Source organism: Ambystoma mexicanum, chromosome 5p (assembly GCF_040938575.1).
Source record: "Ambystoma mexicanum isolate Mex_15411 chromosome 5p, UKY_AmexF1_1, whole genome shotgun sequence".
Classification (NCBI taxonomy): Eukaryota; Metazoa; Chordata; class Amphibia; order Caudata; family Ambystomatidae; genus Ambystoma; species Ambystoma mexicanum.
In genome coordinates, this window is record NC_090930.1 from 246,077,327 (window position 1) to 246,092,685 (window position 15,359).

The 15,359-nt window shown below is 46.1% G+C and overlaps 1 protein-coding gene across 6 annotated transcripts in view; it reads right to left on the bottom strand.

Annotated features, from left to right (window-relative positions):
- STAG2 (STAG2 cohesin complex component) overlaps positions 1-15,359 on the bottom strand; it is a 2,060,662-nt gene that overhangs the window by 16,878 nt on the left and 2,028,425 nt on the right. For all 6 annotated transcript variants that reach the window (XM_069612659.1, XM_069612661.1, XM_069612663.1 and 3 more), the window contains exon 35: positions 10,781-10,858. In XM_069612659.1, the coding sequence (XP_069468760.1) occupies positions 10,781-10,858 (78 nt within the window). The remainder of the gene's footprint in view (positions 1-10,780; positions 10,859-15,359) is intronic.

Here is a 15,359-nt window from a genome sequence, read left to right on the forward strand (position 1 = left end):
GAAAAACGTTTTTATTGAAGGACTGGGGATTCATTTAGGGGTAATGTGGGGTAGATTGCAGACTTCGGATCTCCCACAAGGGGTGAGAGATCTGAATGCCTTGGCACTTTCGAGGGATACAGAGCAGAAAGTATATGGACATGTTGACAGATTGTTTGAGTTTAGGAGGGATTTTGAAAGGTTACAAAACGAGGATGATGAGGACGACAGGATGTATGCACAGAAACGGTTCCTTTCGTGCCGACGTTCAGCACCTGAGGAAGTACGAATTTGTACCAAAAACGCGATTCGATGGATCTCGGATTCATCGATACCGCCAGATGAGGAGTATGACACATATAGTCAATACACGGTAGAGATGCAAAGGAAGGTAATCCAAGTGATGGTACAGCACTTACAGGAGGAATGTATAAGGAAGAAGGTTGGTTGCCCCATAGAGTTATTGGGTATTTGTAAAAGAGCTTTTTCGCCCGACACTTCTACAGCTGCTTTAGCGCTCGATTTGGCCCTATTGCTCAGTAAGCGGTCGGAGGTCCCTATATCTCAGTTGCCTATGAGAGAGGTCCCTCCGACCTTTGTCCCAAAAGTAGAAATCCCCGCCAACGCGGCGACTGGTGCTGCCGCGGTGGATATCCCTGCACATTACGTATCGCAGTTTGTTCACGTCCCGTTCTCTCGACAGGAAGTGAACACGATTAGACAATCAGTCCCTGATATCAGGAAGAACCCGACAGGGTTTTACAAAGAAATAGAATCCGTTTTGCAATCTTCTGTGTTATCCTTAAGTGACATGGATTTATTGTTTCCAGTGCTTTTACCTGTTGATGTATGGAAACAGGTACGAACAATAGATGATGTGCCGGGGTTAGGGGATACATGGGTAAACTTAACTAGAATAGATGGGGAACGACCAGCTGGTGAGAAACCACCCCAGGTAATACTTACCTTACCCGATAGAATAGTTGCTAAATTAAAAACTATAATCCCAGAAAAAAGGATTATTTGGGACAAGCTTACGGCCTGCGTCCAAGGGAAAACTGAAGGTACTACTGAATTCTTTAATAGATTCGAACAGGTGTTCTCCGACTTCAGTGGACAGGATTTAGGTACAGAGTCGGGGAAGAGGTTGTTTGTGGACAAATTTGTGCGTGGATTGTTGCCCGACATCCAGTCACAAATTATGTCCTCAGAGAGCGCTTGGCAGGCAAAATCTCAGTCAGAGGTCTTGCATATGGCTCAGTATTATGAGAATCGGGTTAATAATGAAAAAGAGAAAATCGAAAAAAGAAGGGGTGACCTAAAGACTAAGGTATTGTTGCAGCAAATTGTCAGAAACCCCAGAGGAGGTACGACGCAGACTAGAGGTCAGTACATTCCAAGAGGAAATATTCCTCCAAATTCTATAAATATTAATCTGTGTGCTTATTGCCGCCAGGAAGGTCACTGGCGAGCACAGTGCCCTGCCCTTCGTCAGAGGTCAGGAGGCACATTTGGAGGTATGGGTAGGCGACCAAGGGGCCGCCCCGGAGCAGGGGGCCCTGATAGGGGTCAGCTTCTACAAGATCCACAGCAACCTTTTTCACAGGAAAATCAGACTCCGAGTATGGACTCGAGAAATATATTTGATCACCCTTCCGCCGCCTATCTTTCTGAGGAACTTCCCTTTGATGAAGTTCTGCCTTACTAGGATTGCCCGAAGCAGCGTTTGGAACCTTTACCTATTCCCGTTATTCAGAAGGGCCCCTATGTTGAATTATTGGTGGGGAATAGGAAACATCAGTTCTTGATCGACACTGGAGCACAAAAGTGCTCCATCGACCATTCGAGGGTTCCAAACATCCCACTGTCAGGGCAAACAAACGTCTCTATAGGGTTCTCTGGCATACCAACTGTTTGTCCGGTTTCTGCGCCGGTATCCGTTTCTTTGGGTCCTTTTACAGACCAGTGCCCTTTTCTTCTTACTTCAAACTGTGGAGAAAATTTGCTGGGGTTGAATTTGTTGAAGAAACTGAATGCAGTGATTCATTGTTCCCCTGACGGAATAAGATTAACAGTTTCACCACAGCAACCCTTTAACTCCCAATACTTGACCCGACCTCTACCTCCCGAATTTGACATTGTCCCAGAATGTTTGTGGGCAATAGACGATAATGATGTCAGGATATTGCACATCGATCCTGTTAAGATAATATTGAAACATGGGGTTAAGCTACCGCGCATTCCGCAATATAAAATTTCAATTGAAGGAGAGCGCGCTCTGAAATGCATTGTCTCCGATTTTGTACATCGTGGAGTGATCGAAGAGATTACAGGTAGCTTATGTAATAGCCCGATCTTGCCAGTATATAAGAAAGGCGACAATGCAATTCCGTACCGGTTTATAATAGCTCTTCGTGCTATTAACCGGGTGGTAGCCCCACAATTTCCAATCGTGCCTGATGTAACAACGATCTTAACAATGATCCCTGCTACGGCTACACACTTTAGTGTCGTAGATTTAAAAAACGCCTTCTTTAGTATTCCGATACATGAGGAGAGCAGGTATTTGTTTGCGTTCACCTTGGGGGGACGCTCGTTTACATTCACAAGGGCACCTCAAGGGTATACTGAAAGTCCTAGTATTTATAGTAGAGCCTTAAAAGAGCAGCTCGACACCCTTGAATTACCACCTACTTGCACGCTGCTTCAATATGTAGACGATTTGCTCCTGGCTGCAGACTCTGAGAAAGCTTGTAAAGAAGGCACTATATTGTTGCTTGTACATTTAGCTGAAAATGGTCACAAAGCTTCACTTAAGAAATTTCAATATTGTTGTCAGGAGGTTGCCTATCTAGGCTACCTCCTGTCAAAGGAGGGGAGAAGATTGACACCTGAACGAATAAAACACATTTCTGGCATGTCTGTCCCAAAAACACAGAAGGAAGTCAGAGCCCTGATAGGGATGGCGTCCTACTGTAGACTGTGGATCCCGAACTTTGCCCTAGTGGTAAAACCGATGTTGGCTTTGACGAAGAAGGGCATTTCTCTGCCATTGCCATGGGAATCGGAACATCAACGATCATTTGAGCTTCTCAAAGCCGCGCTGTGTTCAGTACCGGTTCTGGGTACACCAAATTACGATAAGGCCTTTGTGTTGTTTGTGCATGAATGTAATGGATGTGCTTTGTCTGTGTTAACACAGGAACATGGAGGGAAGAATAGGCCGTGCGGCTATTATTCCTCCGCCCTCGATCCTGTCGCATGCGCTTTGCCGCGGTGTCTGCGCGCTGTTGCTGCTGCCGCTGCGTCTGTAAAACAGAGTGAGGGGATGGTCCTAGGCCACGATTTAATTTTGATGGTACCTCACTCTGTCGATATTCTATTGAATAAAACTCAAACACAACACCTTACTTCTGCCCGGTTGACCAGGTACGAATTAGTTCTATTTGCTCCTCATATCCAAATTAAAAGGTGTTGTGTTCTCAATCCGGCTGAACTTTTGCCTCTCCCGCAAACTACTGCTTGCGGCGATGACGGATCACATGACTGCCTGTATGCCACCGAACAAGAAACAAAGGGCAGAATAGACCTCTCAGATACTCCTTTGGAGAATGCGGAAGGGGAGCTGTTTTGTGATGGCTCCTGTTTTAAACTTCCGAATGGCACATCTACAGCTGCTTATGCAGTTACTACTTTGAACAAGATCGTAGAAACTAAAAGGATTCCGCATAACTCCGCGCAGGCCGCAGAGATTATAGCGTTGACCCGCGCTTGTGAGCTCTCCCAAGGGCATAGAGACAACATTTATACGGATAGTCAGTACGCCTTTGGGGTGGCTCACAATTTCGGAAAACTGTGGTCGGAAAGAGGGTTTCTGACCTCACACGGGACCAAGATTCAGCATGGTCCCTTAATAGTACAACTACTTTTAGCGCTCTCACTCCCTGAACAATTAGCAATCATGAAATGTGCAGCACATCGCAAGGTCATAGACAATGTGGGAAGAGGAAATGCTTTTGCAGATTTGATAGCTAGACAAACAGCTACAGACCTTAGCACAGACATGTACACCTCAAGGGAAGTGAGAGATGGTTGTATAGTAGATGAAGGCATTGGGTCTGTGCGAGATATTCAGACTGATGCCTCTGTTGAAGAATCTAGGAAATGGGCTGAAGGCATGGGGAAATTGGATGACGAAGGGTGTTGGGTGGACGCATCTGACGGGAAATGGTTGCTTCCTGATTCTTATGTATTAGCAATGGTCACGATGGCACACGGTCCAACACATGTGTGTGCCCAGCAAATTGCGAAGATATTACAGCAGGTTTGGGTGAATGATAAAATTTTGGAAATTGCAAAAAGACTCGTCCAGAACTGTATGATTTGCCTGCAGCACAATGTGGGTAAAGGGACAGTGACTCCAAGGGGAAGTTTCGGGCCCCCCTCTGTCCCCTTTGAAACCATTCACCTTGATTTTATTGAAATGGAGTGATGTAATAACTTGAAATATGTTCTTGTTATCATTTGTGCTTTTAGCAAATGGGTCGAGGCTTTCCCCGTCAAAGATGCTACCGCCATGACCACCGCAAAGATCTTGGTAAAAGACTATTTTCCTCGATTTGGGCTCCCGAGGATAATTTGGTCGGACAACGGCCCCCACTTCATCGCAGCCGTAATGTTGCAAATATGTGTTGCCTTAGGGATAGAGAAACGTTTTCATTCAGCTAGGCACCCTCAAAGTGCGGGGTTGGTAGAAAAACACAATGGTATTTTGAAAAACAAACTTGCAAAAACATGTGCCGACACTAAATTAAAATGGCCAGATGCTTTACCTATTGTGTTGTTAGCTATGCGCACCACACCCCAGACTAGAACTGGTCTCTCTCCATTCGAGGTAGTAATGGGAAGGCCTGCTAATATTTGGGGTCTCCCTAAACCTAAAGCCCTGAGGGATGTGGAGAATGTATTGCTCAGACTATTGTAATCAATTGACTAAAAATCTGTATTTCATTTACCACCAGGTGAATGCTGCCTTACCTGTACGGTTTACGGGCCCAGGACACGATATATTGCCCGGCAGCTGGGTCCTGGTGAAGACCTACGAAAGGTCTTCCTGTCTCGCGCCTCGCTGGCGGGGACCCTACCAGGTTTTATTGGTCACCAGGACGGCAGTGCGGGTGGCAGGAAAGAAGAACTGGATACATGCAACACATATCAAGAAGATCCCTCACCCGACGCCACACGTTACAGAAGAAACAGAACCCCTCGCTGGTGCTACACTCTCTGATCTCGGAGTAGTAGGCAGCGTTGTGAGTGCGTCGGAGAAGTTCTCTGAGCCGGAGGAGCTCGGGGAGCCGTCCATTTTGTCTCCGCACTCCCGTGATCAATCACTTCCGGAAAACCTTGTTTCGAGCTCTGCGACTTCCATCGCTACTGATACGACGCTCCCCTCAGGGAGCGACGATACTTTGCTTTTGGATTCAACAAACTTGGGTACCATCCGGTACAACCTTCGACCACGCAAATAAAATCGCTGCACGAGTATCGTGCATCTGGAAGAAAAAGGAGTGATTGAAATACTATCGTCTTCCCTTTTTTTTGGAACAAAGAAAAGGGGGGGTTCTGTTGGCCAGGGTTGGGAAGGACTAAGAAGTCGCGCGGCCGAAGTGCCGCCAGCAACGAACATTGGGGCCGTCGATCGGGATAACCATGATGCCTGCCGCCTTCACCGCTGCTCCTCGTATTGAACTATTAGATAAGGAGGTGACCAATTCGAACAATGGACAATGTGCCTGGGCCCCGAAAACGTACTGTTGTGTTCTCGTTTTGATTATTGTTAGTTTTGCAACTGCTGCTGTGGGACTTTGGTACTTCGAAGAAATTTATCCTTTGAAGCCTCTGTTACCGACCAAAATTGTACCAACTGTTTTGACTCCCTCTGTACACCTTCACACTCTGTCCCCTAGGGACTCTTGGCATAGACAGAAATATTATAATAACACTTTGATGATAGTGATGAATGCTACGCATGCTATTTTTAATAGGAGTAATTGTTGGGTCTGCACTCACTTACCACAACATGGGAACAAGGGACTGGGATGGTATATACATCCCTTACCTCTAACAACCTCTTGCTATGCCTCTCTTAGAGCACTCTTTTTTGGCCGATGGAATGATAGCATCTCAGGGAACTTCGATGGGACTAATTTGAATGAATTTGAAAAACGTGAATTGACTCCCCTGGGATGCTCGCTTTTCGCAAATAGGAGTAGACCTAATATCGCTTCTATTAGGCCGTCTGATAAACTTTCTTTTCCTTTTCAAAATCTAGTTTCTTTCAAGATGGCTCCGATAGGCAATAAGGATGCCATGCCTCCTTCTTATTTTGTAAATCATAGTCCTGATTCTGTCCCTTTCTGTGTACAAAGAAACGGCACTAGGCCAATGGGAGATTTCGAGCCTTGTATAAATATTGTAAATTTGACTGGGGAAAATAGGCCTTTGTATGTAGGGGGACCGGTTTATTTTGTGTGTGGTAGTTTAGCTTTTCCCTGGTTGCCCAAGGATTGGCAGGGGGCTTGTTATTTAGGGATATTGTTACCAGGTGTATTTATAGCCAGTACCTTAGAGGTATCTAAGGCTCGCCCGCAACGGGATAATGATGGAGATACCCCTGGACAAGTGTTCGGGGATATAGCCAAATCAGTAGTTCCCTTCTGGGGACAAATAGCAAATTCAGAAATCAGGAGGGGATTAGCGAGGGTGTTGGAGAAAACAATCAACCGGACCACGGACATACTTTACAATATGACCTTAGAGCAAAAGGCGATAAGATTGGTAGCACTTCAAAATCGAATGGCATTAGATGTCATTTTAGCTGAACGAGGTGGAGTATGTAAATTAGTGGGGTCCGCTTGCTGTGTTTTCGTACCAGATTCGTCACCAACAATATTCAAAGCAATTCAGAATTTACACACTCTTAGTTCTGAAGTCCATATCCCTGTAGGAGACTGGAGCCTTAGTACTTGGTTTTGGGATTCTCTACGATCTTGGGGGTGGAAGGTGCTTTCTGTTATTTTAGGTATTTTAGGGACTCTGTTATTCCTTTGCTGCTGTTTTCAATGCCTCCCGAGTATATGTGGAATGATAGGGGGATGTTGTGCCCAAGTTATGAGCGCAATAGGGCGTAGAATATATACCCCGAAGACAGCATCTAAAGAATTCATGTTGCAAGAAGTTCTTATGAACAACTTTATGGCTATTGACATTTCAGACAATGATGCGGAACCTATGGATGCTAATGCCTTCAAGTATTTTCAAAAGTATTAGGAAATAATGTTTTAGCACTTGGCATAGGCCAAAAGGAGGGTCTGTGGAAATCGATATAATATTATGACCCCAATCGCATCGTTTAAATGTATGTTGGCCTACGCCAAGCTGTCTAAAGGATACTATGTACATAGGTTCCGCGGCAAGGTCTTGACCTTAATGCATTGTGTAAGCCGCCATCTTGAATCTAGCCGCCATTTTAGGTACTCTTGCAGTGTGGAAGTCACCCTGAATCACAAAATGGAGGCCGAATGACATTTCGAGTAAGACTTCGGCCATGGTGACCTCCGCACACGTGAATGAATAATATGTCCGCAGGCTACTTGTTAGGGTCATGAACTAAGACCCTGTCCTCTGTTTAACCTATGTGTAAATATGTAACCGTATCAGCGGAACTGATCTAATGTATGGAAATTGTGTGTTCGACCTGGCTACGAACCCTAGCCATGGTTCCAGAAATGGTTAACTTGTAAGAGAGCTGGCCAATGCAGTACTAAATGTATAAAAACCCAAGCATCCCGATGATCGGTCTCTCCCACTTTCAGTGCGAACCTAACGTTGAAGGTTCGTGTGTTAGTCAGAGGGCCGAATAGCTATTCGCATGTCAATTGACTTTGGTAACTTTGTAACTTTGAAATAAAGCGCTTTGTATGTCCTTTGTAACCTGTGTTGGTGTGTTTCCTTTTGGGCTTCCCGGCCTCATGTCAATTTCTCTGTTTCCACACAATGTTCTAGCCGCATCTCTCCCCTGCCTAGCCCAGACTTGTGGTGTTCAAGCCTGGCATCCTCCCCTAAGGTGGTTGGACTGGGAGAGGGTTGAAGACTTTCCACTTGCTTTTACTGAACTTTGAAATCCACTACTCATTGTAAAACATCCATAGACTCCTAACCTCTTGAAAAGACCTTTATTGGGATCTCGGACTAAGGACACTATGACCCTTTTTCCTAGCTAGGGAAAGACTTTAAGGTTGGAACCTTGGTTCTCAAAGTCTTCATTACTTAACTGGTTCTATTTCTTAATTCACTTTCTTTATTAATCTTACAGTACAGTGAATGGAGAAAAAAATAGTTACTCACCACAGTGACCAACGTATTCTTAGTCCATAGTCCCCTTTCCTCCATACTGTAAGAGGGCATCCCTTGCACCAGAAAAATCATCTTCCCCTTTAAATTTAGAGGCTCGCTGCACTGGGAGTATGCGCTCGCCTGTCTCCTCCCACCAGCGCCACTCCTCAGTCCCCATTGACGGGTCGAGTCGACAACTTTCAGCATTGCCTAATGACACCAGTATTATTAGGAGGGGGGGGGGTGGTGGTGGAATGTATGGAGGAAAGGGGACTATGGACTAAGAGTAGGTTAGTCACTATGGTGAGTACTTATTAATCACTCTTACGTCCCGTCCCCTTTCCTCCATACTGTATGGGCGATTACAACTGAGACCCTCCATAAGCAAAAAGATTTCTTAGAACCGCCTGCCTGTAACCCGCGTCTGATCTAGAGGCAGCGTCCAAGCAGTAGTGCTTGCAGAAAGCCAAAGGGGTGGCCCAGGTAGCCGCCCTGCTGATGACCTGCCACGGCACATGCCGTTGGAACGGGATGGTCGTGGCTCAGACCGCATGGGCATGCAAATTGGTGGGTACTGGTGTGTGCTGTCCTTCATAGGCCTTCTTGATGGCCGCGGGCATCCATCTTGCTATGGAGGCCTTGGAGGCCGATTGCCTGGCCTTGAACCACCGAAAGTGATAGAGGGCATCTGACTTGCAGAAGTCCTTAGTCCTGTCCAGGTAGTATTTAGCGCACGACTGACATCCAGACGGAGCAAGACCCTCTGAATCTCATCCTTGGGGTCAGCGCAGAAGATAGGTAACACTATTTCCTCGTTTATTTGGAAGGAGGTGGTTACCTTGGTAGGAACGCAAGGTGCGTCCGGAGGACCACCTTGTCCCTGTGAAAGGTAGTGTAGGGCTCTGATGCCACCAGAGCTGGGATTTTGATGACTCTGCGCGCGGAGGTGAGGCCTACGAGCAGCGCTGTCTTTAGGGTGACCAGCCTGATGTCCGCTGACGTCATTGGCTCGAACGGTTTGTGTGCTAAGGCACCCAAGACTCCATTGAAGTCCCAAACTGGGTGTGGCTTCTTTATAGGCGCGTAGATCCTGTGGAGGCCCGCCAGATGTCATTTGAGCACCGGGTTAGCGGAGGAGAAGACACCCTCCTTCAAATTTCTGTAGGCCCCTATAGCTGCCAGATAGATGCGGCATGTGTCCAACCATACTCCTGAGTGGGCGAGGTGTGCCGCGAAGGAGAGTATGTCATCCAACGTGCATCTAACGGGGACAATCTCCTTAGAGTCGGCCCAATGACAGAATCTGGAGTATTTGCTCTTATATTGGCTCCGGGTAGCTTTGCTTCTGGCACCCTGGATGAGCTCCAGGTTAGCATGGTGTTAGGGAGAATACTCATTTATGGCTAATTTCCCTCACCTAGTGAGTCCCTCAGCAGCTTTGCTGGATTTCAGGGGTTTATTCTTTCCATCTGGTAAGAGTGTGAGCCCCTTTTCCCCACTCTTACATGTGTATTTCTACTGTTTGTGTGATCTTGGGCTCTGGAGCTACACCACACCATGAGCCCCATTTGTGTGTGTTACACAGCACCTTCCGTGCAGTGACACAGGGTCGTCTTTGAGACTTCCCACGGACTCCATTTTTCTGGGGCGGACTACTGTCCCCCAGAAACAGGTAAAGTTGCCATTTACTTTATGCAGTCAGTTAAAACTACAGACCCAGTACACCCCATCTTACATGGAGTATTGGAAATGGTTAATTCGTATCCCTTTTTGTCTGTACCTCTCTGAGCTTTATTTGCTCTCTTAACACTAAGACTTGGCTGGTGGCAGTGGTATCTACCCAAACGTTTCTACCGCGATTATACTATATAAACGTGGTACTGTTTTAGGCTATTATATTAGCCTCGAACTTAAACCCGCTTGACCAAATACTTTTTATTTCGGCTCTGGTTGGGTTTGATTGCCATTTCTTTTTGTTAAAGTCCTTATTGTGTTTTATTTTGCGCGGCAAACCAGGTTTGCCTCCTTTGTTCGCCGACCTGTTAAGGTTGCCGACTTCTGCCAAGTATAGGCAGTTGAAGGGGGATACACTCTTGCTTTCAGCGCATCCTCAACTGCACTCTTCCGTGATCGCTGCAGCGTCCCTCCCAGTCTCTGCCTCTCTTTCCCTCTATACAGTTGGAACATTCTGGGGGCTAGGGTGGAAGGAGCCCACAGGGATGTCAAGAAAGACCGTGCCCCCCCCCCGACCCCTTAGTTTCAACTGGTCCAAGCACCCCCATATAATTAGTTTACAAGATTAATAAAGCACCATATAACAACTCGTTCTGTAAAATTTTGTGACATCTTGCAAATAAACATCTTCCAGTGTTAAATGTTGAAAGTACGATGTTGAAAGTAAACTTACAGACTCGTCCATTATTGACCCAGGATCAAAATAATCTGGTTTCAATTCCGTCCTCTCCCTTCTGTTCTTTGAGGGCGGCTGAAAAACATTTACATACATGTGTGAACTAAAAAGTAACTATAGAATTCACTAACAAGTAAACAGCAATAAACTATGTACATTACATTCCACATTAAAAGTAGACAGGTTGTTCAAGGCTGCACCAGCACCTTGAATGTTTTCAAAACTTGCTCACAAATCCAGAAAACTGATTGTAAGAAGATAGTGCTCAGTTTGCAGGTATGATGTAAATTCCAAAATTGAAGTATAGAAACAGGCCTCAAACAAAACATGTGTCAAAGTAGAGACCATTCCTTATTTTACAGTCAACCAATAAACTACAGCGTTACCCAGCATTCTGGAAAGAGACATTCCTAATTCTAACCAACCCAATGAGCAGCTATGTAAAAGGCAGGCCTTAAACATGCAATCAACTAAGACCCTCAGTACCAGCAAAGGAGAAATTACTTATTGCAACAGTCTATGGTTTCTTCTCTCGCAGATTCCTCATCTGACAGATATCCTCATCCAGCTCTGCTGCTCTGAAACCTTTCGGCAGGGGGCCTGCGTAGTGGACCTCGACTCAGCCTTTGATCCGTCTTGCTCGATAGTTCCGGACGTGACCGTGTATATATAATACATCACTACGCCCCATACCCCAGTTTGCCCTTTTTCCCTGTGCTTGAACGCTGCAGAGGAAAATGTTGGGAGAATAGGTTAACCAGCCTGTGAAAAACTTGACAATCGGAAACATTCCAAAAGGGTGAAAACTCCAAGAATGAGAGAAAAATTGAGAGAGTACATTTTTTTTTTTTTAAAGACAATCGCCTAGCCAGATAGAAGCGGTCACCTCAGAGCCATCACTAAGCGTCCCTTCACTTAGACAGATGAGCCAAGCCGAAAGAACTTTGAGTGGGAAAGGATGGGAGGGGCGATGAGGAATCTGCGGGAGAAGAATACATACAAAGAACATTACAGTAAGTAATTTCTCCTTCAATGGATTGCTTTTCTCCCACAGATTCCTCATCTGGTAAACTCCCCAAGCAGGTAGGACCACAGAGATGGGCAGAAAGTGCTACAGTAGTAGAGTTTGCAGAACTGCCCTACCAAAACGTGCATCAGCCCCGCAGGCAACATCCAGACAATATGAAGACTAAATTTGTCCATGCATCTTTTAAGGAAATGTCAGTCCCTTTGATGTCAAGCAAGCCTGGATCACCTTCCTGCTAAATAAAAGCCCTCCTTCGATCCAGACATAGCTGGAAATTATCGCCCAATTACCAACTCCCCTTTCTTCTGAAGATTCTGGATAAAACTATGCATAAGCAAATTCAGGCATTCCTGGCTACTAACAACATACGGGGCCCGAAACAGTCAGATTTTCGTAAAGTGCACAGCAGCGAGTCCACTTTACTCGACGTGAAGACAAATATCCTAGAATTCATGGACAAAGGAAAGGCCTCACTACTTATGCTCCTAGATCTTACAGCAGCTTTTGACCTGGCGGACCACTGCATCCTGGCCTGTAGACTACGTGAAAGTCTTTTTCCTTACAGGAAGCAGTCAGCTGGGTGCTTTTGTTCCTATCAGAGCGAACGGCCAGGGTGTTTATGAGGAGTTAATGTCTGAGGGTACCGCTTTGAACTATGGAGAACCTTAGGAATCATGTCTCTCCCCCACCTTATTTAATATCATGCTGTTCAACCTATTGGATGCCGAAGAAACTTGTTATGCTAACTACACGGATGATACACAGTGTCTATTTTCATTATCTGGCGAGTACGCCAAAGACACAAACTATCAACACCACCTACAGCAAAATACACCACTGGATGTAGCTCAATGGACTAGCTCAATGCCAAAACTGAGATCATCATCGTGGGTACTGGCGCCAAGTTGCGCCAGTTGGACAAAGCATACTTGTCCTTGCAAATTGCTGACCGTCTTACCAACCCTTGAGAAAGTGAAGACTCTGGGAGTTATCTTGGACCGAGAACTCTCAATGAGGGCTCATATTAGCAGCCTGGTAGCTAACTCATCCTATTATATTAAACTACTGGCACAGATTAGACCTTTTCTTGATGTACCAAACTGTCACGTTAGCCAGAGCAATCATCAGAAACCGACTGGATTTCTGTGCCAGTATCCTCCAAGGAATGGGTAAAGCAGAAATCAATCGTCTCCAAGAAGTCCAAAACAACGCAGTGAGGGTTGTGGTAGGTCTTCGTAAAACTGATCACGTATTTACAGCTCGTACATCACTGCATTGGCTGCCCATAGCCAAGCGATTTCTATTCCGCACCTTGAGCATTGCACACTCCTGCCTACATGGCAAGAGCCCTTCAGACCTGGGGATACAGCTCAATTGGCTGCCAATCATATGGGGTCTGAGATCTAACAATACAGGCCTGCTCCAGACACAAAAGTCCAAATTGTCACAAGTGAAGGAGGGACGTTTTCCTTCCTCCCCTCCATATCTGTGGAACTCCCTCCCACCTGATCTGAGGCTATGTCCCAAACTCGCAAGCATTAAAAGCAAATTGAAGACCTTATTTGAATAACCCCCCTAATGGACATGTTCCTCCTGCCATAAGACCCTGCTTTATTGTTGTGTGTCTTGTGCTAGCGCTCTCAATGCCACTGGGCCACGTCTCCAGCACTATAAAAATATAAATAAATAGTGCCCGCCAAACATGTGCAAGGACGACCATGCAGCCGCATGACAGTTGTCCCTAATGGGAACTCTGCTCTGCAAGGCTGTAGACGCAGAGACCCTTCTCATTGAGTGTCTCCTGATGCCGGGAGGAAGCTCCCTGCCTTCCGACTAATAACATTCTGCAATGCAAAGAATAATCCAATGAGAGAGTCTGCTTAGTTACAGCTAGACCCCTGTGGGACAATGAATGCCATGAACAGCTGGTCATATTTTCGGAACTTAGACGTCCTATGGACGGAAAAGCTCAGGGCTCTTTTGGGATCTAAGCAGTGGAACCACTTCTCCTCAGAGGGGTGTGGTGGAGGGTAGACGACCAGTAAATCTCAGACTGAGAAAGGTGGAACTCAAACGCAAGAAATGGGGACTTGTAGCACCAAGCCTGCACCTCACAAACTCTCCTGGATGACGTGATCGCAACCAAAAAGGCTGTTTAAAAGGAGAAGTCTCCAAGAAAAGGAATGCATGGGCTCAAATGACGCCGCTATCAAGAATGTTAGAACTAGATTTAAATCCCAGTCTGGCACAACAAAAGGAGTTGGTGGAAACATTCACAAGGCCCTTCAGGAATTGGGCCAGAACCAGGATCGCAAAGAAAGAACCTTGATCCGTGGACCTTTTGAACACAGACAAGACCGCCAAATATCCTTTGGCTGTGGCAACCTGAAGGCCTGTTTAGGCCAGTGACAGACAGAACTCCATCACTGTAGAGGTGGGGGAAGAGATGGGATAGACCTTGCGTTCCCTGCGCCACGACTCAAATCTTCTACACATTCAAGTGTACACAGCCCTTCAGTAGCCCGCCAAAAGCTTCTGCTTTCCCAGGCACTGCAAGTCCTTATAAAAGGATTTTCCTGGCATTTTAGGGCAAGAAGGCTAAAAAACAAGATGGCAAAAGGTCAAGCGACAATCTTGTGGCACTGCCATGTTTGACCAGTAGCCACAGTAAGCAGCCAAACGCGGTAAGGCTAAAACTAAAAATACCCGAAAGTGGGGAAAAGGTCACTGCTGCCAACAGCTTATCCTTTTAGCACACCTAGAGTAACAAAAACTCCTCTCAAAACAAAAATGTACCCCATTGTACTGCAGTGTAAGCTGCATTGTACAATGCAAAAAAGTTACCAGAAGTGATACAAAAGTAACCAAAAGTAGTAACACGGCTAAGGGAAACAATGTCTCCCAGTACTGACAGCCTGAAGACCATGTCAGTTTCCCCATAACATATGAGCAAAAGCCAGTTTAGTGGAGCTTAAGGCTTCACTGCACTGCAAAAAGTACAGGTCAGATTCAAAAATAAAAGCCAAAAGGTTTGGCGGTTCCATAAAGATGGAAGGAAATGTGCAGTAAAGAGAAATCTTTGCTAACACCTCATCCTCTCAAAAGACACGCATGTAGGATGGGAACTCTGGATTTGGGTGAAGTACCCAACCTTCTGACAGGGTCAGGAGATCCGGGCACTGAGGACACCGGTGAGGTGGACAGATGGTCCTATCCAAGAGATCGGAGTACCAAGTTCTCCTCGTCCAGTCCGGGGCGATCAAGCTCATGGCGACTCAAAACCTCTTCAACCTCCTCAGAACCCATGGAATGACTTGTATCGGGGGAGAGGGATGGGGAAGGCGAAGTGGGAGAGGGAAGGTCCAATCCACCAGAAAGGTGTCCCCCAGCGTGCCTTTCACTGGGAATTATCTCGAGCAAAACTCTCTGTACTTGGACTCTGTCAAACAGGTCGTCTGCTGGCATACCCCAGGGAGAAGACCTCTTCCAGGACTTCCTGGCACACTTCCCACTTGAGTGAGACCGTGCTCTGCCTGCTCAGAGTATCCG